This window comes from Bubalus bubalis, chromosome 16, assembly GCF_019923935.1.
Source record: "Bubalus bubalis isolate 160015118507 breed Murrah chromosome 16, NDDB_SH_1, whole genome shotgun sequence".
Taxonomy (NCBI): domain Eukaryota; kingdom Metazoa; phylum Chordata; class Mammalia; order Artiodactyla; family Bovidae; genus Bubalus; species Bubalus bubalis.
This window is the reverse complement of record NC_059172.1, coordinates 83,751,560-83,778,866: the sequence shown is the minus strand read 5'-3', so window position 1 is coordinate 83,778,866 and position 27,307 is coordinate 83,751,560. Positions and strand designations below refer to the sequence as shown.

Here is a 27,307-nt window from a genome sequence, read left to right as displayed (position 1 = left end):
TTCCCTTGCTATTCTTTGGAACTCTGATGCTTATATCTTTACTTTTCTCCTTTGCTTTTTGCATCTCTTCTTTTCACAGCTATTTGTAAGGCCTCCCCAGACAGCCATTTTGCTTGTTTGCGTTTCTTTTGCATGGAGATGGTCTTGATCCCTGTCTACTGTACAGTGTCACGAACCTCTGTCCATAGTTCATCAGGCACTCTTATCTATCAGATCTAGTCCCTTAAATCTATTTCTCACCTCCACTCTATAGTTGTAAGGGATTTGATTTAGGTCATACCTGAATGGTCTAGTGGTTTTCCCTGCTTTTTTTCAATTTAAGTCTGAATTTGGCAATAAGAAGTTCATGATCTGAGTCACAGTCAGCTCCCGGTCTTGTTTTTGCTGACTTTATAGAGCTTCTCCATCTTTGGCTGCAAAGAATATAATCATTCTGATTTCGGTGTTGACCATCTGGTGATGTCCCTGTGTAGAGTCTTCTCTTGTGTTGTTGGAAGAGGGTGTTTGCTCTGACGAGTGCGTTCTCTTGGCAAAACTCTATTAGTCTTGTCCCTGCTTCATTCCATATTCCAAGGCCAAATTTGCCTGTTACTACATGTGTTTCTTGACTTCCTACTTTTGCGTTCCAGTCCCCTATAATGAAAAGGACATCTTTTTTTCTTAAGCTCTAGGAATTATTAGAGAATGCAGTGAGTGGCACCCCACTCCAGTACTCTTGCCTGGAAAATCCCATGGATGGAGGAGCCTGGTGGGCTACAATCCATGGGATCGTGAAGAGTCGGACATGACTGAGCGAGTTCACTTTCACTTTTCACTCTGTTGCATTGGAGAAGGAAATGGCAACCCACTCCAGTGTTCTTGCCTGGAGAATCCCAAGGACCAAGGAGCCTGGTAGGCTGCTGTCTCTGGGGTCCCACAGAGTCAGACACGACTGAAGTGACTTAGCAGCAGCAGCAGCAGCAGGAATTATTAACTGCTTCTACTCTCCTTCCCCCATCACCTTATAAACATTTTGATTAATGTAGTTTAAATGATTTTTTTGGCTTTTAAGTGGACTTCTAATAGAAAACTGGCTTCCCTGGTGGCTCAGATGGTAAAGAATCCACCTGCAATGCAGGAGACCCAGGTGTGATCCCTGGGTCAAGAAGATCCCCTGGGGAAGGAAATGGCAACCTACTCCAGTATTTTTGCCTGGAAAAGCCCATGGACAGAGGAGCCTCGTGAGTTACAGTCCCTGGGTTACAAAGACTTGAACACAACTGAGTAAGCACACATGCACACACTAACTTTCATTTAGCACACAGTAAATGCTAAATATGTATTACTTTTTAATCTCAGCAACACAACTAGATAAAGTTTATCCTTATTTTACAAATGAAGAAAATGAGAATCAAAGATTAGTAGTTACTTGCCTCAAATATATCACAAGTATATTACACAGCCAAAACTGGAACTCAAGTCTATCCTATTCTGTGTGTGTTAGTTGCTCAGTTGTTTCCCAGCTGTTTGCAACTCCATGGACTTTAGCCCACCAGTCTGCTCTGTACACAGAATTCTCCAGGCAAGAATACTGGAGTGGGTTGCCATTTCCTTCTCCAGGAGATCTTCCTGACCCAGGGATCAAACCTGGGTTTTCTGCGTTACAGGCATATTCTTTACAGTCTGAGCCACCAGGGAAGCCCATCCTATTCCAGAGCCCTGCTTCTATTTCATATTATGTCATAGCTCTGGGACGATATGATTTTGTAGTTATTCGAAAAGGAGGAAAAACATGCGTATTTTATAAACATAGTTTTACAAGTGACTTAAGAAGTATGCCTTGTGAGGTAAGGAATTACCATTGGGACAATAGCCATATGTACTTATCGGTACATGTATTTTGTACCCTACTCTAACTTGGAATATTTTTTTAATCCTAGATCAGATGTTACTAACGTTCTTTTTTGTTGTTGTTTTGTTTGGCCACAACATACGGCTTGGGGAAATGTTAGTTCCTCACCAAGGATTGAACCCAGGACCCAGCAGTGAAAGCACAGAGTCTTAACCATTTGGACTACTAGGGAATTAACCTCAACAGTCTTAAGTAAAGATTTGCACCACTGTGATGATTTTCTCTGTAGCTTACTTTAACTTGGAATATTCTTTTGCATCCTAGATCGGATTTATCAACATTCTTAAGATTTGCACTGTTGCATTGTTTGCACTGTTGTGATGACTTGGCACTGGGTGCCCAGACATTTGGTCAAATGGTTATTCTGGGTATGTCTGTGAGGATGTTTCTGGATAAGATTAATAACACGTGAGTAGATAGACTGAGTAAATTACTGTCACTTCTAATGCATGTGGGCCTCATCCAATCAGTTGAAGACCTGAATAGAACTTTAGTCATTTCCTGCCTTTGGCCTTGAAATGAAAAAAGAATTTCTTCCTAGGTTTCCAGCCTGCCAGCTTTCAGAGTAGAACTGACACCATCAGCTGTCCTGGTTCTTAGGCCTTTGGATTCAAAGTGAATCTACACCATTGGCTGTTCTGAGTCTTTGACTAGCCAGCCATAATCTTGGGACCTCCACAATGTTATGAGCCAATTATGTGTATGACAACAGACTGGTTCAGAATAGGAAAAGGAGTATGTCAAGGCTATATATTGTCACCCTGCTTATTTAACTTATATGCAGAGTACATCATGAGAAGCACTGGGCTGGAAGAAGCACAAGCTGGAATCAAGATTGCTGGGAACAATATCAGTAACCTCAGATATGCAGATGACACCACCCTTATGGCGGAAGGTGAAGAGGAACTAAACAGCCTCTTGATGAAAGTGAAAGTGGAGAGTGAAAAAGGTGGCTTAAAGCTCAACATTCAAAAAACAAAGATCATGGCATCCGGTCCCATCACTTCATGGGAAATAGATGGGGAAACAGTGTCAGCCTTTATTTTTTTAGGCTCCAAAATCACTGCAGATGGTGATTGCAGCCATGAAATTGAAAGACGCTTACTCCTTGCAAGGAAAGTTATGACCAACCTAGATGGCATATTCAAAAGCAGAGACATTACTTGGCCAACGAAGGTCGGTCTAGTCAAGGCTATGGTTTTTCCACTGGTCATGTATGAATGTGAGAGTTGGACTGTGAAGAAAGCTGAGCACCAAAGAATTGATGCTTTTGAAGTGTGGTGTTAGAGAAGACTCTTGAGAGTCCCTTGGACTGCAAGGAAATCCAACCAGTCCATCCTAAAGGAGATCAGTCCTGGGTGCTCATTAGAAGGACTGATGCTGAAGCTAGAATTCCAATACTTTGGCCACCTCATGCGAAGAGTTGACTTATTGGAAAAGACTCTGATGCTGGGAGGGATTGGAGGCAGGAGGAGAGGGGGATGACAGAGGATGAGATGGCTAGATGGCATCACGGACTCGATGGACATGAGTTTGGGTAAACTCCTAGAGTTGGTGATGGACAGAGAGGCCTGGCGTACTGCAATTCATGGGGTCTCAAAGAGTCGGACACGACTGAGCAACTGAACTGATATACATATATACTATATTTACATACACGAATATACATATACACACAACCCACACAGATATCACATGTATACCAGTAGTTATATATATAAGAAATAGCCTTATAGCCAAATATATAGCCTATTGGTTTTTTTTCTCTGAAGAACTCTAATACAACTGTTTTCTGTCTTATGTTTCTTTGGAGCCCAAGCCTTTTACTGTCTTTCTCCTTTTATGACACTTCATTCTTTGTGTTTATTTGTCTGTGAGCTCAATTTTATTGACAACAAATATTCTCAGTTCTTTTCCTCAAAATGGCAGGCTCACTTCTTTCACTTTTGAGCATATCTGCCAAATATGCAAGATAGAATAGCCATAATGTGTCTGTCATTTGACATTCTGTATAAATGGTAGCTGCATCTGTGCTTTTCCTCAAGACGGCGTAGTTTTTGGGCACGTAGCACGAGTGCTCTATATGGGCTTCCCATTTTGTCACACGGAATTAAAAAGATGTATCCTTAAGGAGCAAGCTTTAATAAAATCCAGAATTTTTAGCGCTTCACTAAGGACAGTTTTAAGTGAAGTTGACTTTTTCCCCCTTCCGAGTGCTTGGGGTGAAGAATAGAATAAATAGGTGTATTCCTTGATGGTAGCAATTTCAATCACATTTCTTTTGTACTATCAGTGCAAGTGTCAGAATAGTGAGAAAAGCAACTACTTAATGTTTGTATGAAAATTGTTTTAATTTCACAGACTCCTGAGAAGGTTTCAGGGACCTTTGGTGGTCCATGCGCTACATTTGAGAAACAGTTTGAGATACTGTCTCACAGAATAGACATGGTTGCTGATGATGAATCTGAGTGATACTTGACCTTCTTTCTCTCCCTTCTTGTGATTTTTTTTTCACGATTTGTCAGCAACTGAAGTTCCATCAGATGCCTGTAGCATCTCTCTAAAGGAGAGTGGCAGAACAAATTTACCATTTGTTCCTTCGTATTGTATGTCTTGCATCTGCTTTGTTTGATCTTTGAAATTTGAAACTAGTAATGTCCTTTGAGACTTTATTTCCTAGATGACAACAGTAAGGTTCTAAGATATGGGGGTCAGAGAGAAAACAATAGCAACCTGGAAACAAAGCTTTGACCTGGCTAGAGTAAAATCATAATTATTGGCACTCACATTTAGAGCCATTCCTTGAATATGTTTTTTTCCAGGGCTATTTCTCATCATTACTGTGCCTTTCAGCTTGTAAGCATCCGCTTTGGAATTTTCTTAAATTCAGATTTACAACATTTGGTAATAACATTGAATCTGTGAGGCATGCAGAAAGTGAGGCATGCTGTCAGAATCAGAAACAATTCTACTTCCCAAGACTGTAATCATCCAATTTGAAACTCTTTGCATACTGGCAATATATTAAAGCATGTGTAGCAGGCACAGAAATGAAAATGGAAGTTTACTATAGGAATCCTCAATTTATGACATGTCATGATCCTGTACCTAAATCTGCAGAATGGGGCATCCATTTTTTATACCCTTAAAGATACTGTTTTTGAAAGTTTCCCTTTTTTCTTTTTCTTTTTTTTTTTTATTTTTTATTTTTTTTTAATTTTATTTTATTTTTAGACTTTACATAACTGTATTAGTTTTGCCAAATATCAAAATGAATCCGCCACAGGTATACATGTGTTCCCCATCCTGAACCCTCCTCCCTCCTCCCTCCCCATTCCATCCCTCTGGGTCGTCCCAGTGCACCAGCCCCAAGCATCCAGTATCATGCATCGAACCTGGACTGGCAACTCATTTCATACATGATATTTTACATGTTTCAATGCCATTCTCCCAAATCTTCCCACCCTCTCCCTCTCCCACAGAGTCCATAAGACTGTTCTATACATCAGTGTCTCTTTTGCTGTCTCGTACACAGGGTTATTGTTACCATCTTTCTAAATTCCATATATATGCGTTAGTATACTGTATTGGTGTTTTTCTTTCTGGCTTACTTCACTCTGTATAATAGGCTCCAGTTTCATCCACCTCATTAGAACTGATTCAAATGTATTCTTTTTAATGGCTGAGTAATACTCCATTGTGTGTATGTACCACAGCTTTCTTATCCATTCATCTGCTGATGGACATCTAGGTTGCTTCCATGTCCTGGCTATTATAAACAGTGCTGCGATGAACACTGGGGTACTCGTGTCTCTTTCCCTTCTGGTTTCCTCAGTGTGTATGCCCAGCAGTGGGATTGCTGGATCATAAGGCAGTTCTATTTCCAGTTTTTTAAGGAATCTCCACACTGTTCTCCATAGTGGCTGTACTAGTTTGCATTCCCACCAACAGTGTAAGAGGGTTCCCTTTTCTCCACACCCTCTCCAGCATTTATTACTTGTAGACTTTAGGATCTCAGCCATTCTGACTGGTGTGAAATGGTACCTCATAGTGGTTTTGATTTGCATTTCTCTGATAATGAGTGATGTTGAGCATCTTTTCATGTGTTTGTTAGCCATCTGTATGTCTTCTTTGGAGAAATGTCTATTTAGTTCTTTGGCCCATTTTTTGATTGGGTCATGTATTTTTCTGGAGTTGAGCTGTAGGAGTTGCTTGTATATTCTCGAGATTAGTTGTTTGTCAGTTGCTTCATTTGCTATTATCTTCTCCCATTCTGAAGGCTGTCTTTTCACCTTGCTAATAGTTTCCTTTGATGTGCAGAAGCTTTTAAGGTTAATTAGGTCCCATTTGTTCATTTTTGCTTTTATTTCCAATATTCTGGGAGGTGGGTCATAGAGGATCCTGCTGTGATGTATGTCAGAGAGTGTTTTGCCTATGTTCTCCTCTAGGAGTTTTATAGTTTCTGGTCTTACGTTTAGATCTTTAATCCATTTTGAGTTTATTTTTGTGAATGGTGTTAGAAAGTGTTCTAGTTTCATTCTTTTTTCATCTCTACCTATTTGATTTACATATTCTTTCATTTCCACAAAGTTCACTCCTACCTTCATTCTTAATATATTTCCTTCCTTATAGTTACTCAGAACACTGCTCACAAAATGACTGCAGGTAACTTATTTTTCTAATACTTACTGCAAATTACATCATATTACTGCCTCCTGCACATGTGTGCACACACACTCTTAACACAGGCACATTATTTTATAGTACATCAGCTAGTTAGTAACTTTCTTTGATGATGGAAATACTCCTTATTTCCTGTATAATACAGTACACTGCAGTAATCATTAGGCACATGTATTAGTGTTCTCCAGAGAAACAGAGTCAATTTGAGGGAAGATAGATTGATTTACTCTGTAGAGTTAGCTTATATGCTTATGGAAGCTAAGCAGTCCTAACATCAGAAAACTGGTCCTAGTAGTAAAATTAGCAGGAAAGTTGTAATCCAAGTTTTAGTCCAAAGGAAGGAGAAGTCTGATACTCCAACTTAAAGACAGTCTGGCAGACAGAAAAAATTCTTTCTTACTGGACCTTTTGTTCTTTGCAGGCCTTTAATGGATTCAGTGAGTTCCACTCACATTAAGTAAAGCAACCTGCTTTCCTCAGTCTGCTGATTCAGATGTTAGTCTCATCCAAAAACACCTTCACAGACATACCCAGATAAAATGTTTAGCCAAATATCTGGGTACCCCCATGGCCCAACCAAGTTGACACAAAAAAGTAACCACCATATTACATATAGCTACTGACTACTTAAAATATGGCTATACCAAGGAACTAAACTTCTATTTAAATTTAAATAGTTTAAATGTAAATTGGTATACATGGCTCATGCTTACTACTTTGGATAACACAGAGATGAGCTTTGCTTGATGTTGTAGGACAATTCACACTACTTCTCCAGCGTCTAGCTTTCACCTGGGCTTGAAACTCCTCCTATAGACCACAGCTACCATGTAAGAAGTCTAGCTACCCTGAGACTGCCATGCTATGAGGAAGTATTGCTTTGGCCACCTCCTGCGAAGAGTTGACTCATTGAAAAAGACTCTGATGCTGGGAGGGATTGGGGGCAGGAGGAGAAGGGGACGACAGAGGATGAGATGGCTGGATGGCATCACTGACTCGATGGACATGAGTTTGAGTGAACTCCGGGAGTTGATGATGGACAGGGAGGCCTGGCATGCTGCGATTCATGGGGTCGCAAAGAGTCGGACACAACTGAGCAACTGAACTGAACTGAACTGATGGAGAGAGTGCATCAAGAGGGGGAGAGAGCCCTGTCTGTTCTAGCTGTCCATCCCATATGAAGGAGATGGGAGTGAGGAAATCATACTGGACCTCTCACCCAGGTTAATCAGGCCTTCAGGTGAGCTGCCATCTGACTCTGACCCGATCAGGCCTTCAGCTAGAGCTGCCACCCTACTGACCATATGAAAGCCTGCAAATAAGAAGCTCCATCTAACCCTGCAGAACCATGAGAGACTAAGTTGTCTTAAACCACTAAGTTTTGGGGTGATTTGCAAAGCAGTAAATAACCAGAACAGAAATATGCTAAGGACTCAAGGTTTCCTATTTCTCTGACTCACCTAGATCCCAGTCTTACTGTCTTGCTGTTTCCTACTTTCTTGCTTTTTGTGGTATAAACTTTTATGCTCAAAACTAAATTTGTGGTTTGGGAAAGTCAGTTAATCTGGCCTTCAACTATCTTGGATTTCTGACCTCACTTAAAAGGCTTTCTTACTTTCAAATAGGACAGCTTGAACCAATGTTGACTTTTCCTTCCTTACTAAAGGCCATAGCCAGTTAATTTAACACCCTTTTCTTTTTCAACCAGTCATTTTTTAAAAGTGTAATCCCAGAAGACATGTACCTGTGCTTCAATATCAACATTTTAACATCTGGTTTGCTACCAGAAGGAAAAGGATGGGAGCGGAGAGGGGTGTGTTGGATAGATACTCAAATGATACCTGCTTATAAAAGCTATACCACTTATATGTAACAAGACTAGACATGTAGTCAGATTCTATGTCAGGTTTTAATACAACTTATAATTGTACTATTTAATGCAATTATACAGCCTCGAACTTTATTACTAAATAACATACTTTTTAATTTCAGTGAGCTCAATATTTATAAAAATTTAAAAGGAATTTACTGTTAAATGTCATGAAAACAAGTGTGTGGGACAAGATTTACCATTATGATTGTTTTTAGTGAGCATTTTTTTGTGATTTACACTAAGAGGGCGAATTTTAGATCTGAAAATTCATTAAGACTGCTACATCAGTGATTTGGTTTTTTTTTTCCTTCTAGTTCTAAGAACAGATAGAAGTGGCTATGGATAATTCATATGATTTCAATCAAAAAGGCTCATGTAATGGAATTCCATCTGAGAAGAAAAACAACTTCCTTGTGTCAGAAGATCATGGACAGAAAATCTTAAGTATACTACAGAATTTTCGAGAACAAAATATCTTTTATGATTTCAAAATAATCATGAAAGATGAAATAATCCCATGTCATCGTTGTGTGTTAGCAGCATGCAGTGACTTTTTCAGGTACTTTTACCTTGTCTGTCTATCCCTCAGATTTTATGATACCACTAATTAAGTTATTTTTATGACTAACTGAGTTTTTCCCCTACAGAGTATGGAATAGTAATCTTTAATACTTAAAAAGAGATACTTAGAACCTAGATTAACTAATGATTTTTTTAATATGAAAATATAAGAATACCTTTTTTAAAGCTCAAGTCTTCCCAGGCTAGGATTTCCCAAAGTTAAACATTAGTCCTTACTGTTCTGGAAAAACAAATTGTTTTGATGTGGGGGTCAGTTTTGTTTGGGAGGTCCCCTGCACTGTATAATTTGGCAAAAGAGAAAAGGATAGACTGAGCAGAAATGGAAGCCAAGCTCAAAGAAAATGAGGCATCTGAGAAAAAAATACGTTTTGGACATGGGTTGTATCCCATGGATTGTCCAGGGAAGAGGTACTCTAATGCGGAGAGTTTCTCTTCTCTTTAGCCTGGATCATCCTAAAGTGGGGAGAAGTACTTCCAGAGCCATTTCTGGAGAGCACTCAACTTGTTTTGATTCTGAGTATAATTCTGTTCCCCAAGTAAATCATCCTACAAGGAATGCACTAGTCATAACACTGTTAGAATCCACTATGACAACAGTGGGTTTCTGATTCTTCGTGTTTAAGGGTCAGACACATGACCTTAGTATTGTGGTAACTGTATGAAGGTAATACCTCTGAGACCTATTTGTCAGACAGGCAAACCTCTCTTGCTGACGTCCTGACCTTCAGGCCTCCTAGTCATATTTTAATAAACTTAAATCTTAAGTGCAATATTTTGTATTAAGTTCAGTTTCAGAAGCAATTCTAAGTAAGCAGAGTTTAAATCTCTAACAAACTTGATAAAAAAAGAGCAAGATATAAGATACAAAAACATCTAGATACAAGTTAACGTATACTGGTTTTAATCCTTAATTTAACTCTTGTTTTACTACCAACATATAATTAAACCATACCCTTATTGCTCAAGATTAAATCTTACAGGTTGTACTTCATTCAGCAAGTTTATTGATATCTACTACTCACTAAACACCTTTTTTTTTTTTTTGACTCTCCTATGTGGCATGTGGGATCTTCATTACCTGATGAGGGATCAAACCATGCCCCCTGCATTGGAAGCATAGTCTTATCCACTTGACCACCAGTGGAAGTCACTAAACACCAGTTTCTCTAGGGTTTCCTGCTTTGAATTTGAGAGCAGTGGCTCAGTGCTACATCACAATTTACTGAGGACAAGGGGAACTACACCTTTTACTAGCTTTTTGCCTAACTAGACTATATGTCTTCAGGTATTCTTCTCATTTCTTCTCTCAGGTAACCTAAGTTATTCTTCAGCCTCCACTGGGGCCCTAACTGGCCTTATGCTCTCCCATTTTCAGATTCCACTAGTTTCTTTCCACTTCCCTTTGAATTCAGTTTTTCTTCCAAGGAACTCTTTTTTGTTCCCTTATCTTTCATATCACCTCTTCATTAGAGGAAGCAGTACAGTATAATAGGTAAGTATTTGGCCTCTTTATACACATGCCCTAAATCTAAATTCCAGCTCCATCACTTATTAGACTGAACTTAGGTAACTTAGCCTCTTTATGTATCAGTTTCTTTATTTGTAAAAAATTAGGATAAGACAAATAGGACCTAGCTCATAAAGTCATTAGTGAGAGTTGAATGAAATAACATATATGCAATGATTAGGTCAGTCTTCCCTGGTATCTTGGTAAAGAATCCACCTGCCAATGCAGGAGAGGCAGGTTCAATCTCTCGGTCAGGAAGATCCCATGGAAAAGGAAATGGCAACCCACTCTAGTATTCCTGCCTGGGAAATCCCATGGACAGAGGAGCCTGGTGGGCTATGGTCCATGGGGTTGCAGTGAGTCAGACACTAGAAACTAAATAACAACAATTGATTAGTGTCCACTACTTTCAGTTATTATTGTTGAATTTAATTGTTATTAAGTTGAATTTTGTATTATTTATTAATATTATTAGCTGACTTTTTTTTAGCTGAACTTATTTCCAAATCTAGCCAAAAAATGGAAATAATTTGGTATGAACATGCAGTTTTTTTCCTTATAAAGTTTGCATGTTAACAAAATAAGAAGTTCATGTGAGCATTTGAATTGGCAGTCTTCTACTCTTTATGTTGGAGTTATGCCTACAGCTTAGCTTTTTAGGGATCTGTTTTCAATTTTTAAAAATTACTGTTAAAAACAGTGTTTTTAAAAATTTGTACCTGTTCTGAAGTAAAACAAATGACAATTTTATAATGACCTGAATCTTTTATGATATATAATATTTTACTAAATGAGTATATAGTTCACATAAAAATGTGTATAAATGTAGTTAGAAGGTCTATATAATTTACGCTCTTGTAGATAAGGCCACTGAGTCATAATTTTGTGTTATGATCAAACTCACTGGAGTATTGGGCTATAAACTTACAGGAATATTGGGGTATATAAAATTAAAAATAGCAGAAAAGTACACAGTGCATGGTAAATGCCCTTTATAATGTTTTTGAAAAATGAAAATTATGATTGAAATATAAAGTCCCTGGAGACAAGATTCAAAAACAAGCACACTATTGTATAACCAGTTTATGATAACACAGTAAATTTGAGATGGAAGTTAACTGAACACTTTAAAGATGAATAGGATGAAGTATATAAATATGATATTACATGTCTTCTCAGAGACAGTGTGGAAGCTGATGGTAAATTATGAATGCATATGATTTTAGAAAACTTTTTTTCCTTAAAATGATAGTAACAGCTAATGTGCTCAGTTGCAATGCAACCCCATGGGCTGTAGCTCACCAGGCTTCTCTGTCCATGGAGTTTTTCAGGCAGGAATACTAGACTGGGCTGCCATTTCCTACTCCAATAACAGCTAATATTTTGCATCAGTTAACTTAGTTGTTCCTCTCATAACTCTGTGGCATAGGTACTACTAGTATCCGCATTTTCAGAAGAATTTGAAGTACGATTAAGTTGTTAGCTCCCCAAGGTCACACAGTTAATAAGGCAGCCCTGTCTAGAGGCCACACTCTTATTATTACCTTAAACTGACTATAGATATCTTAATAATCTAATATGATTATCACCACAGGTTAATGTTTCTAAGTTGATCACATTGAAATATATATGTGGAATATGTATAAATTTTTGTAACCATGTTTATTTGTTATTATATTAAGAAGTATTGAATATCCCTGTTGGAAAGGAGCTTTATCATCCTTTTCCTAAGGAGTGTTCTGTATTTGGAAGCCTCCTCATATTTTTCAGGTGGACACTAGTGTTTCTTTAGTAGCTTTAGTTACTCTCTAGAATAGACTTTAATAATGAAATTTAGTTTTCCCCCAGTACTACTTGGGGGCTTCCCTCATAGCTCAGATGGTAAAGAAACCACCTACAGTGCTGGAGATGTGGGTTTGAAACCTGGGTTGGGAAGATACCCTGGAGGAAGAAATGGCAACCCACCCCAGTATTCTTACCTGGGAAATCCCATGGAAGAGGAGCCTGGCGGGCTGCAGTCCATGCAGTTGAAAAGAGTCTTAACACGCTAACCAACTAAGCATGCCTGCAGAGTACTTGGGCACTGCTCACAAAGGTATCCTGGACAATCAATACTGGTACAAAAACAAACCAATGTTAAACCAGGCCCAAAGTGAGATGATCTTTAGTCTTAATGAATGTTCAACTGGCAATTTTTAGTTCTTTGTTGTAGTCCTTTCCTCTTTAACCTTAATTTTTATTTACAGTTCTACTGAAAACCATGTTAATGGGTTTGTTTAAAGTGTAAAAATTCATAACTCTGGATATAAAGTTAATTAAGGATGGATGGCAATATTGTTCTTACCAAAGCCAGTCATGAAATATTCTTAGTCTCCTGCCTAAACATTTCCAAATAATTTATACCTGTGCTTAAAATGAGCCAAAAATGTTCCCAGTTTCTTAGAGTGGCATCAACATTACCAGGTGGGGATAATATATATGTAAGTTTATCCTGTATTTTAAGTAATTTTAGTTATCACCTGCAGAGTTGATACTAAATTAATCCATAGGTAAATAAATTCAGCCATTAGATTTTACCCCAATTTTGTGAATAATGTATAAGAACATCAAATCAGACACAAAATTTGAATCTTTTTATAGCCTTTGGATTCATTGCTATGGCTTAGCTGTAATCTATGTATTTTTCAATGTGGTATTGTGTAATATGTGTATTTTACAGATAAATAATATGGTCTCTATTATAGATATTAATTTATTAGGATGCTTTAAAAATGTATTTTGTAAATATATTTTATATCAACCTAAGAGTGAAAGAAACCTCTTTAAGGTCATATTGAAAATTATCTTGGAATAAAATATTCCTGTTTATTTGTTCTTCTGTGTTCATTTTTGCAGGGCTATGTTTGAAGTAAACATGAAAGAAAGAGATGGTGGAAGTGTTACCATTACTAATTTGTCCTCCAAAGCAGTAAAAGCATTTCTTGATTATGCCTATACTGGAAAAACAAAGATAACAGATGATAATGTGGAAATGTTCTTCCAGTTGTCATCATTTCTTCAAGTTTCCTTCCTATCCAAAGCTTGCAGTGACTTTTTAATAAAAAGTATTAATCTTGTCAATTGTTTACAATTATTATCTATATCAGATAGCTATGGCTCTGCCCGTTTGTTTGACCATGCTTTATACTTTGTACAACATCACTTCTCTTTATTATTTAAATCCAGTGATTTCTTAGAGATGAATTTTGGAGTACTGCAAAAGTGTTTGGAATCAGATGAATTAAATGTTCCTGAAGAAGAAACTGTACTGAAAGTTGTCCTTAGTTGGACTAAACATAACTTAGAATCAAGGCAAAAACATCTGCCTTATTTAATTAAAAAAGTAAGATTATGTCAGTTATCTGAGGAGACACTTCAAGATTGTCTACTCAATGAAGAGTGTTTACTCAAAAGCACAAACTGTTTTGACATAATCATGGATGCAATTAAGTGTGTGCAAGGTTCTGGTGGACTTTTCCCTGATGCTCGACCATCCACAACTGAAAAATACATATTTGTTCACAAAACTGAGGAAAATGGAGAAGCTCAATATACGTTTTGCTATAATATTAAAAGTGATTCATGGAAGATACTGCCACAGTCACACCTGATTGATTTGCCAGGATCTAGTCTGTCTAGTTATGGGGAGAAAATATTCTTGACAGGTGGTTGCAAAGGGCCATGTTGTAGAACAGTTCGGCTTCATATTGCAGAATCATATCATGATGCCACTGATCAAACCTGGTGCTACTGTCCAGTCAAAAATGATTTTTTCCTGGTATCAACTATGAAAACACCAAGAACCATGCATACATCAGTTATGGCTCTCAATAAATTATTTGTCATAGGTGGAAAAACTAGAGGATCTCAGGACATTAAAAGTCTCTTAGATGTTGAATCTTACAATCCTCTTTCCAAAGAATGGGTGTCTGTTAGCCCATTACCCAGGGGCATATACTATCCTGAAGCAAGTGCATGCCAAAATGTAATTTATGTTCTTGGATCAGAGGTAGAAATTACAGATGCTTTTAACCCATCACTTGATTGCTTTTTCAACTACAATGCTACAACTGATCAGTGGTCTGAACTAGTGGCAGAGTTTGGGCAGTTTTTTCATGCAACACTAATTAAAGCTGTCCCAGTAAACTGCACACTCTATATATGTGACCTTTCCACTTATAAGGTTTATAGTTTTTGTCCAGATACTTGTGTTTGGAAGGGTGAAGGATCTTTTGAATGTGCAGGCTTCAATGCAGGTGCGGTTGGAATTGAAGATAAAATTTATATATTAGGTGGTGATTATGCACCAGATGAAATCACAGATGAAGTTCAAGTCTACCACAGCAGCAGGTCTGAGTGGGAAGAAGTTTCACCAATGCCAAGAGCCTTAACTGAATTTTACTGCCAGGTGATTCAGTTTAATAAATACAGAGACCCATGGTTTTCTAATCATTTCTAAAAGTAGTGTATGATTAGACATTCTAAAGCAATTGCAGTTCTAGAAGCCTGCAGTAAATTTACTAACTTTAATTATTGGTAAAAAGGTCTTTACAGCTTAGTGAGATAAAATAGACCTTCTATAAGAGAATTACTATGAATGTATACCATATTAGAAAAATATTATGAATGTATACTATATATGAATTAGCAGTTCCCAGAAACTTAAAATACACAATACATTCTACCAAAAACTGTATTGAATTTACTCTTGGAGAATAGGATATTAGTATTTTCATATGTAAGTAAAACTCAGGCTTTGATGTTTTGATTCTTAAAGTACTTTATCCATGACAGAAAAACAAATCATACTTCACAGAACTGTACAATGTAAATGGGAGAAGTCTCTTTAGGTAGTAAAAATGACTTATTTATACTATATTATATGAAGTATAAAATATATTAGAGGTGAGAATCCTATCTTGTTACTACAGGTATAAGAGTAGTTGAATTCCTATTTTTTCTGATCATTGGTTAGCTATTTTTAAGCCCTTTCTTTTCTTTCACTATTTTTCAGTCAGAAAATTTTCTGAAATGAAGTGTATTTCCCCAGCCTTCTAAAACTGTACACTAAACATATTTTAATTTTTTGATTCAACTCTTCATTAAGAGCATAGTGTACTGTAATGCTGTTGGCAGTTACTGAAATGTCTTAAAATTTGCTTATTCTATTAGTTTTCAGTGTTAGTTAGTCTCAGTTTTTAGAGGTATTTTATTTTCTGGCTCAAGCTCAGTAAATTAACTGTCTTGATTTATTTAATCAGTTCAAGTTATACCTGACCTGATTTTATCTTGACATGTAATCCTTTTAGTGACATTCTTGGATTCTGGGATGGTAGTCCTAAAATACTTTTCCATATTGTTGCCAGATTCCAATGTAAGCGAGGATATAGAAAATCTGACCTCTAGCTAAGTGGACCACTGTTGTTGGCATTTCTTAAACTTTTGCATGTCCAAATTTGAGTTGCAGTAAGAAATTTCAACATCTCAGTTAGTACTGTGTCAGTTTTTTTGTGATGATGTATACCAGCTGTAAACTGCTGTGTATGTTTTCTTCTTCAGCACATTATTCATTGTGAATTATTTACTAAATTTAAAAATGTAACTGGGCTTTTGGTATTGATAGTAAACATGTGAAACTTGCAACTTATTTGATGTTTAATCATCTCTAACCCAAACAATGAAAGAGAATCATCCTTGTTCTCAGCTAAGATGATTCTGCCTTGTAAGAGGATATGTTTCTTTAATCACTTTTAACGATACAGGTATTTTAGGTTTTAGGACCTGATTTATATCTCAGGTAATCTGTAGATTGTATTTCTCTGGAATCAAATGAAGTTTCCCACACACTGTAGTAAATGTTAATCTGTTGTAAATATTCTTTAGAAGTAGAAATATGCCTAAATGAAGGTCCTTTTATTTTACCATATAAAATTTATGTAATCATAGGTTTCAAATATATTTTTCAAAATGGAACAGAATGCTAGACTAAATTATGCAATTCAAAAATCAGGGATTGTCCATAATCAGATGATTAGTTGCCTAAAAATTCTTCTGTAGTATTGGTGGCTTCCTCCCTACCTACCTTTATTGGCTCTGCCCTGTTCTCTCTCTCTCTCTCTGTGGGTGTGTATATGTGTGTCATGTGCGTAAGAAAGAAAATTCAGTGGAGACCTTCTCTGTGTGTTATGTGGCACTTTGAAAACAAGTTATTTAAGAAAAACCATAACACAGTGGGTGATTAAATTGTTAAACATTTATAAACAAATATTTCCAGAAGGGCGAAACTAAAGCAAAATAGAATCCCTTCCTGATCTTGTTTCATTATTATATCTTGATTTCTACCATTCTTCTCACTGGCCATTGATTTTTTAAATTTTATTTTTACTTGGAGGATAATTACAATGTGGTGATGGTTTCTGCCACACATCAACATGAGTCAGCTATAGGCATATATACTTCCCCTTCCTCTAGAGCCTTCCTCCTAACTCCCTCCATACCCCAACCCTCTGGGTTGTCACAGAGCAACTGTGGCCATTGGTTCCTGATGTTACTAGAAGTATCCTTGTTACCAAGCCATAAGTAACTCCCTCTGCATTTGATTTTAAACACTTTTCAATGCACAAGGCTTTGTGCCTTAGTTTCCACAATTGCTGCAGGAAACTTGATTGTTTTTCACTTACTGTCATCCCTTTACATCTGTACCTGAGTGTTCTTCATCAGTTATAACTAAAAAAAGTAGTCTGTCTAGTCATAAAACCTCAAACTCTTCCTTTACTTACTGTTCTTTTTCCTTGACATTATGGCAATCTGTGCTGGGCTTGGCTCTCTTAGCAATTAATCTTGTAGTCTCCAATTTTGCATCATCTGGTAAAGGGAACACTTTCATTTGATCTACTAAATGGTTATTGAAAAATGGTTCTGGGTGTTCAAAATCCTCAAGAAACCCAGGCACATGTACACGTGGTCAGTGACTTAACTGGTATTATTCTGATCTTGGCAATCACTTTGGCTTCACCAAGAACCACATATATTATTTCTGCCTTGGCCCTCTATTCTTGATCTCTTGCAAATCTCAGTGATCTCTCAAGTCTATTCTGCTACCCATGAGGAGCCGTTTTTCCTGTCTGTAAGATTAGAAAACAATATCCCTTTATGACTTCTTCCTTCTTTTTTTTTTTCTTTTAAGTTTCCTTTCATTATCATCCTTCAGTCAGTGCTGCATTGTAAGAGACAAAATAATTAAGCTCATTATCCAGATTGCTTTCATTCTTGTAGCAAAATTCTAAATAACATTTCCAAATTGTCATTTGTCCTGGTAAATGGATTATGCATGCAAAAAAAAAAAAAAATTGCAGTATTGTAGTATCCTAGTGTCCACTAAAATTGAAAGTAGTTATGTGTCACTGTTAAACATAAAAAAGATTAAATTCAACATTTATATGATATCAAAGTTAATGAACATTTTTAGAACTATCTTCAAACTTGATTTATAATGTAGAGCACCTGTTCATCTATTGCCTGTGAAATAAAAGCAGTATGAAGAATATTTGCATAATCAAATTAACTGCATTCATATAATACTCAATTTTGGTTGGGGAGGGGAAACAGTCTTTATCACAACAGTATTCACTGTATGTTACTCTTGAAAGCTAGAATATTATTTGAGAGCAACCACATCCTGCAACATGATTCCATTTTCCCCAGATACCAAGAAGAGCAATTGAGTATGTGTTCAGGGTACCTAAATGAAGGCATCTGACTTGAAAATCAGAGTCAAATATAGAGGGAGACATCTGTTTACCTTTTGAGATTTGGAAGCAATAAATGTAGTGGTTAAATATATTGTTGAATATATTTTGGATCATCATTCTCAGTTTAATTGGATCCAATGTTTGGAAACCTGTATATTTAGAATTGAATGTGTAAGGATGAAAAATGCCTTCCAACGGACAGCTCTTGAGGGCAACCTAAAAATGAAAGGCTAAAGTTTAAAAGGAAGCCAGTTTCTGTTCAGCATAACAGAATTCACTCCACTTTATAAAGCCATATTTGGAATAAGACTAAATATCAAAAACTGTGGCATGTGGCAGAAAATGAGCCCAAATAAATAAATTCCTACACAGGAGTACACAACCAAAGATTTCTATATTTTATTTGCACATTTTGATCTTAATATTTTTCTGCCTTTTGACTAATTGCTTCCTCCAGTTTGTTTAGCATTTAGGCATTCTGAGTAACTTGATTTTATTGCCTGCATACTCAAGATTTCATTAAGATGTGAGTCATGAAATTACATCATTTTAGGAGCATTCTTGTTGAAGGAAATTTGTTCTTTTTTTTAAATCACTTCGGAAAAACTCTGTAAAGGGTGTTGACATTTATAGTGAGCTGCTAATAGGGATTTCTCCTTCTGTTTACCATAAGTGCACATTTGTTTTACATCGAATAGAAACGGAAAGACCATTACCTAAAATTTTGTCCTGAATTATTTCACTGCAAATGTGGCTATATAGCAATATGTAGTGAATTTAAAGATTATGTGCTTTGAAAGATATCTTTAATTTTAAAAATCTGTTTATAAATTATATTTGACTACACTAAGATGCTTAATCAAATTTCATTTATAAATAGGGGTTTTAATCAGCATAGTATTAAAATAGGGATTTTAATCACAGCATGGTATTACACACTGATCAAGAGATAACTTTTCTAAATCATAGATTCGTATTCAAACTTGAAGGTAAAATCTAATACAGCTTCCAGCCTTGTATAGAAAACCCCTCTAAATTCTAAAATACCCTTGACAGATGATTTTCTTTTCAAATTCTAATTCAGTTCTTTCAGGGTGAAGAGCTCACTGCCTCCATTTTTAAACAGTTCTATTAGAAAGTTCTTCCTAAGGTTGAAAGCAACTCTGCCTCCCTGTAATAACTTTCAGTCCTTGATCTTAGGTTGCTGTCTCCATAAGTATTGAAAATAGCATGTCTTCCATTCCTCTAAAATCAAGTCATCACTTTCCTTCTTGTTTAAATGCTTAACACTTTAAAACTTGCCACAGTGGCCAAGGTTACATACCTTCTACATGTACATTTGCCTCAGAAAAATCTATCCTAACTCTATTGCTTTTTTGGTGTGTTGAGCATGATGAGCATTGCATAATCTTATAAAGCAAGCACTTCATTTCCTTAATCAGCTCTTATAAATCCAGTGTGAGCTAGAGCTTTGCTATCTCTCCTATCAACTATCGACATAATCACAAACATATTTTCTGGGAGAGGAATTCTGAAGCCAGATTTTAATGTCTTGATCATTTGTCATTAGATATGGTTTTGAGAATTTTAATAATACTTCTAAAAGAGACTAAAGCATATACAAAAAATAGAAACCAAAGCAGTCACTAACTAGTTCAACAAATTATGCTATTGGTTCCAAGGGTAACAAGGTTGCCGGAATTACTTAAGAGTACAATTCTCTAGAGTATCACATTGTAGTGTAAATACTTCTTTACATATCTGTCTTATTTAATTGGAAACTCTTAGGAGTAGGGGTATTATCATTTTTGGGCCTAGCAATTAGTACAGTGCTTGCATATTAATAAGGCATCTAACATTCTATCAAGCCAATATATGAAGCAAAATTTATTGTTTCTGAATGGGTTAGACTTAACTGCATATTTTGTGATTTCCATGTACAAAAAATTGATTTACATTAGGATTTTACATTTAAGAATGCTACACGTTGTACTTTAGTTATCAATGTATGTGTTAATTCTTTTTGTAATATTTGATATCCTTATATTAAAAAGTCTGGGCTAGCTAATTTATACAATTTTTGTTAGTATATGTTGTATATCTTTGTTAGTATATGGAAAAATTAATAATGAAGTACTTTTTATTTGAGAATGGAATTGCATTACATAGTACATTGCCCACATTTGGAGAACATGTATAGTTGGTTGTATAGTTGTGTTGTATATGTATATTTGGTACTTGAAAGTGAAATTATACTTTCAAAGTAATTCATTGAATTTTTTTAGTGCTTAAGGATTATTTGTTCTCCTTGAATTTTAATTATAATATTTAATTCTGTGTTTCTTTTCAAATACAGTAATAGATAAGACAATGATTGAAAATATTGTTAGTAGACATACAACCCCCATTTCCCCTACAAGAACATAATAGCTTTAGTGACCTTCTTCCCACAGGGGAGACTGTGCGCAAAGCTACTTAACTTTGCATACATAAGTGATTTATTTCATTTTCTATGAGTAGAATATGGGCATTTACCATATGGTATGAGAAATAAAATCATTTTTTTCAGTTCCATGTTAACCATATTAATATATAGTAAACATTTCAATTATATAAAATAATTATTAATGCATTAAAATGTATCTCAGAAAAGAATATATATTGTTTGTATTTATTGTTACTAGAAATAAAAAAGATAGAAAAAGGTGAATTCTAAGGCTCTCATTTTCTTGCCACCCCCTTCCCCAGATGCCCTGAGTGGCTCTGATGAATCTCAGAATTCCTGAGAGAGTGGTGGTGGAGGTGGGGTTACTGTTAGAACTGGCTCTGTAACTGTGGACAGAGCAGCATAGACTTCAAGGTGGACATATTGGGCTGAGTGAATAAAATGCAGCTAGATTTGAAATGAATCATAGATAGGGAGAGCCCTTGAGGTTGTTAATGAGCTAAGAAAGAACAGACCAAATGTCCATGAGCCACAAATGAAATCAGTAGAAGCTAGCTGAATATCCAAGGTCAGGCACTGTCCAACCCTACTTCAGCGGACATCAGCAACACAAGAATCAGCTAGATGCCAGGGTATAAGCCTCCTTCCTACCTAATACGTACAGGTGAACTAGTGAAGAGGTCCAGAGTCTGAGAGACTAAATCATACCATAACATTATTTTAAGATGTTTACATTGGACAGATGCTGTCTTAATTCCAGTTCAATTTTTCCTCTTTCTGGATAGGCTCATTTGCCATCACATTTCTGGTTTTCCTATGTGATCAGTTGTGATTTACTAAACAACTTTGACTTCCAAACCCTCTTCTAGAATACTGCTCAGGTTGAAACAGTTTGTCTATGGAAACCTAACCCTTCAAAAATCAACTGTTCTATCCCACATGCTTGCATAATGCTAGTTGATTTCTCTTCATTTCTTAGGCTGTCTTATCAAATCCTTGGTCCAACCTTACTGCTCCAGATTTCTTCCCTTATTACCTCCAATTCTCCATGTGCTTCCAGCTTCTGTAGTTTACTTTGCCAGCAAATGATGACTCACCTCCTTCTCTTTAATCACTGTAGTTAATTTAAAATGTAAGGATATTGGAGGGAATTTGCCTGTTACCAGGTTATTGGGGATGCTACCCTGAAACCAGAGGTCTCTCTTGGTCAGCATTTTAATACTTGCAAGGTTTCCTCTTAAGTCATTAAATAGAATGGTTCATAATCTCAGACTGATGCATTGGCACTTGAAGTTGTTTCCCTAAATTCTGAACTGCCTGAATTTATCCTACTCCTCACTGCAAAACAAAACCCCCTCAAAGACAAAATTTAATCTCTGTACTCAGAAAATAAATTGCAAAACACATTTAAACTTAAGTAATTAAGAATTACTTAATATTGTTTTACAGGCTGTTATTCAGTTACAGTGTAAGTTGCAAATATGTTTTGTCAAAAACTAGCTATTTGGCCAATATATATATATGTACATTTTTCAGAGAAAAAAAAAATCCTAAAATGTAATTACTCTTCACTATGAATATGGAGTTTCAAAGTAATATAAAGTGGTTTGAGGTTTTTGAAACTATAAAATATTGAATTTTTAGACACTGTGGCACTAAACCAATCTACCTAGTAAACATTAATTAAAACTGCAATTTATTTTAATTACTTTTATAAAACCTGTTTCCAAGGTTAAGTTTCCTTGGACTTATTAAATTTTGCGATTTTGAAGACTTCTATGAAGCCTAATGAAACTAAACCTAAAATAGCAAACTTAATATTCATGAAAAACTTAAGAAATATGTGGGACCATCTTAAAATATTTGACATATCATCGTAGTATTTATAGAGTTAGATTTCACTGCACTGGATAAATATTTTTGCATTTCTTCCAAATTCAGGGCTTGTTTAACCTGATTCTGTTCTGGTAGTAATTAGTGAGTCTTTCCATTGGAAATTAATTACCCTTACGTAACTTTGAGTAAAATACATGGTGCAAAGTTAGTTTAACATTTTCAATCAAGCCTTTGTCTAGCCTTTTTATTTAAAAATTCAACTAGCCTAATTTTTTCCTTTTAGAGATTAACCACCTTTTATGTTATGAAACATTAATTGAAATTCGAAAAAACTTTTCGAATGTTTTTAAAAACTTTTAAAAACAATTTTGAACAAATGAGTAATTTTTTTTTTTTTGGTTTGTTTTCTTTACAAATAGTGTTCACCTTGTGATCAATTCCTGAAGGAGTGAAATATACCACAATATTCTTCCATTTAAATACAATTCACATTTCACTTATAAGCACAAATTAATGAACACTTGTTTCTAGGAATTTTCACAAAGATAATTATTCTAGTAGTTTAAAGCATCTAAGTTTCTTTCCTTGATAAATGAAATATTAAGCTCTAGCCAATAATTTTTGTTATGGGATTTCTACCCAGGAGTATATGTGTCAGGCAGTGTTCCTTAAAGTTTCCTCCAAAAAGAAAAAGGTCATCTGGTAATTCCATTAAAAATACTGAATCCAGGGGGAGGTGCCGCCAGGCTAGCAGGAAACCTCCAACCCCATGTGCTACTAGATGAATAGAAAACTGATTTAGACAAGGTACTAACAAGGAATTGTCCTTGATTTTTGTACTTTGTAGCATTCCTCAAATTCTTTTCACATCTTCCCTTACTGTAAAAACTGCATTTAAGTTAGAAAATGAAGCAATTGAAAAGGAAAAGCAATTTCAGTGTACAAGAAACTCAGACCCTTTTGAAAGAAATTACAGAAAGGAAGGAAGTAATTTTTTCTCAGCAGCTTAATACAACAATTAATGTGATGAAGCAAATGACTTGGGAGGAGATTGCACAGCATGTGAATGCTGTAGGAGAAGGAGAACAGAGAACAGGGACAGAAGTGAAAAGGAGTTACCTTGACTGGCAAGCCCTTATGAAGAGAAAGAAGATGAAGGCGAACATTAAGCAAGTTGGTTCAGGGTTTCCCCTTCCCACATCTGATTTAGATGACTCTCACTGAAGAGATAGATGAAAAGATTTGGATTCCGAAGTGATACAGATTTTGATTGGCAAAATGTGGCAGATTTCAGGGATGCAGGTGGATCCTGAGGTCAAGGAAGAAGAAGAAGAAAGAGATCCCCAGAGTCCTGAATTTGAGATTTAAGGAAGAAGAAATGTCATCAGTCATACCAGATTCCAGGAGGGAATATGAACTTCCTGATTTCCCCCACATTGATGAATTTTTTACTCTGAACTCAACACCATCTAGGTCTGCATATGATGAGCCCCATTTGCTTGTAAACATTCCAGAAACTAGAATTGGAAAAACGAAGGCTTGATATTGAGGCGGAAAGACTGCAGGTAGAAAAGGAACGCCTACAGATTGAGAAAGAGAGACTGTGACATTTAGACATGGAGCATGAGTGACTTCAGCTGGAGAAGGAGCGGTTGCAGATTGAAAGAGAGAAGCTGAGGTTACAGACAGTAAACTCAGAAGCCATTTTTGGGAAGTGAACTTGATCAAGGGGAAAAGTCCATACATCATCCACAGGATATAGAAACCGAGAAGTTAAAACCTGAGAGAGAATGCTTACAACTGGAGAATGATAGGCTGCATTTTTTGGAATCTGAATCAAAGAAGCTGCAGATTGAAAAGAAACACTTTCAAGTAGCAAGAGACTACAAATTCAGAAGGAAAGACACTTGCAGTGATTTATCTAGGTCTCCATTTATCAATTGGTTGTAAAGCATAAGTTTAGGTTTAAAAATGGTTGCAGGATTAGCTGTATTGTTGTTTTGCCCCTGTTTAATATTAGTGTTTTCAATATGAAAAAGATAATTCTTTGCGGGTAATATATGCTTAAGTCTTCTATGAAAACTATGTGCCCTAGCATAAATAGTATAGCAGAAATTGTTGTACTATACACTTTAATTTAGTAAAATTACACACAATCTTGTATAATCTATGCACTCAGAGTTTACAGTTACGTCTGTGTAAAATTCTAGCTCAGTAGTTGTCAACTGGGGGTGACTTTGGCCCCCAAAAGACATTTGGCAATGTCTGGCAACATTTTTTGGTTGTCAGAATTGGAAAGTTGGCCACATTCCTCCTGGGATGTAGTAGCTAGGGATGCCCTACATCCTGCAATGCACAGGACAGTTCCCACTCTCCCCCCCAAAAAAGAATGATCAAACCTTAAATAGCAATGTTGCTGAAGTTGAGGAACCCTGTCTTAGCCTGGCTGAGCACCTCTTTAGCTTTGTTTCAGTTTCAGAATGTTAAAACCATAGATATTTATGTGGGAATTACTTAAATGGCCCAAAACTTTACCTATGAAACAGTACTGTATAGTATATTGACTATAGGAAGTGATGAAGATTATAGATGTTTTATTCCTTTGTTTCCATCTATAGATAATGTGAGAGTCAGAAAACAATGTAAGCAACATCAGAGGTTGTCTAAAGTGGGTTACTTTCCAAAGCAGTTCACTCATCTAGCTATCGGTGCTTTAGAAATGGCACACATTTTTGTAAGCTTTATGTTTTCTTCTGTGACTCCATTGACTAAGCCAGTAGTTTAGACAAAAACTGTCATTTCAACCATGTACTGAAATCTTAATATACTTGGTTGAAGCTAGTAAGAATGTTACCAGTTTAAAAATGGTGCCAGTAGTCAATGAACTGGAACTCAGCAAGTGGTCATTTGATTTTTAAAATAGATAATAGCTATTTGGAACTGGGAGTGGGTGTAGGGGAGAATGTCCTCTGTATCCAATAGTAATGATGATGGTGATGAAATAATGATAGTAGTGGTGTATTATGAATTAGGGAAGCACTTACTGTACACTATCTGACCTGTAGAAAAAGTCTTAAGAGTAGTATCATTATTCCTGAATCTGAGACTTAGAGAAGTCACACTTCTCTTAAATGACTGATTTCATATATCATGATGTATCTTGTCTTTGTTCTTCCCTGTGAAACAAAGTTTGTATCTTTAGTCAGTCATTTTGATATTTATTCTGAGACCAAGGGTTTACTTAATCTGGTGATTTGCCTTCAGTCCCCTAAAGGTATTTTTCCACTGTCCAGATGATTGTAATGCACACTAAATTTGAGAATCACTGCATGAGATCACCTTGTATTTTCCCATTTCCCTGTATATAGCCTTAATACATCTCTTCTATTCACAGATACTACCTTGATTCTAAATTGATTATTGTTAATTTAAGAATATCTTGAAACCAAATTTAGAGAAGAGCTAACACCTATCCAACTCAAACTCTCCCAGAAAATTGTAGTGGAAGGTAAACTTCCAAACTCATTCTATGAAGCCACCATCACCCTAATACCAAGAGCAGACAAAGATGCCACAAAAAAAAAAAAAAAAAAAAAAAAAAAAAAACTACAAGCCAATATCACTGATGAATATAGATGCAAAAATCCTCAACAAAATTCTAGCAAACAGAATCCAACAACATATTAAAAAGATCATATATCATGACCAAGTGGGCTTTATCCCAGGGATGCAAGGATTCTTCAATATTAGCAAATCAATCAATGTGATACAGCACATTAACAAATTGAAATATAAAAACCATACATTATCTCAATAGATGCAGAGAAAGACTTTGACAAAATTCAACACCATTTATGATTAAAAACTCTCCAGAAAACAGGCATAGAAGGAACATACCTCAACATAATAAGAGCCATATGTGATAAACACATAGCCAACATTATCCTCAATGGTGAAAAATGGAAAGTATTTCCTCTAAAGTCAGGAACAAGACAAAGGTGCCCACTCTCACCACTACTATTCAACACAGTTTTGAATGCTTTAGCCAGAGCAATCAGAGAAGAAAAAGAAATAAAAGGACTCCAGATTGAAAAAGAAGAAGTAAAACTCTCATGACATGATCCTCTACATAGAAAACACTAAAGACACCACTTGAAAATTACTAGAGCTAATCAATGAATATAGCAAAGTTGCAGGATATTAAATTAATACACATAAATCCTTTGCATTCCTATACACTAACAATGAGAAAACAGAGAAATTAAGGAAACAATTTCATTCACCATTGCAACAAAAAATAAAATACTTGGGAATAAATCTACCTAAAGAAACAAAAATCTTTGTATAGGAAGCTATAAAACACTGATGAACGAAATAAAAAATGACACAAATGGATGGGAAAATATACCATGTTCATGGATCAGAAGAATCAATATAGTGAAAAATGAGTATACTACCCAAAGAAATCTATAGATTCAACTCAATCCTCATCAAGCTACCAATGGTATTTTTCACAAAACTAGAACAAATAATTTCACAAATTGTATGGAAATACAAAAAAACCCTCGAATGGCCAAAGCAATCTTGAGAAAGAAGAATGGAACTGGAGGAATCAACCTTCCTGACTTCAGACTATACCACAAAGTTACAGTCATCAATACAGTATGGTGCTGGCACAAAGACAAAAATATAGAGCAAC

General features: G+C 36.0%; 1 protein-coding gene and 1 pseudogene across 6 annotated transcripts in view; both read left to right on the top strand.

The window, feature by feature from the left end:
* KBTBD3 (kelch repeat and BTB domain containing 3) overlaps positions 1-20,710 on the top strand; it is a 77,665-nt gene extending 56,955 nt beyond the window's left edge. For 4 of the 6 annotated variants that reach the window (XM_006071800.4, XM_044929817.2, XM_044929816.2 and 1 more), the window contains 2 exons: positions 8,762-9,006; positions 13,432-20,710. In XM_006071800.4, the coding sequence (XP_006071862.1) occupies positions 8,786-9,006; positions 13,432-15,034 (1,824 nt within the window). In that variant the 5' untranslated portion in view covers positions 8,762-8,785 and the 3' untranslated portion in view covers positions 15,035-20,710. Of the gene's footprint in view, positions 1-1,607; positions 2,300-7,598; positions 7,815-8,761; positions 9,007-13,431 lie in introns of those variants that run through there. The other 2 variants (XM_025267037.3, XM_006071801.4) reach the window with 2 other exon arrangements.
* Positions 20,711-22,320: 1,610 nt separating this feature from the next.
* Positions 22,321-26,177, top strand: LOC102414525 (annotated as a pseudogene).
* The last annotated feature ends 1,130 nt before the right edge of the window (positions 26,178-27,307 follow it).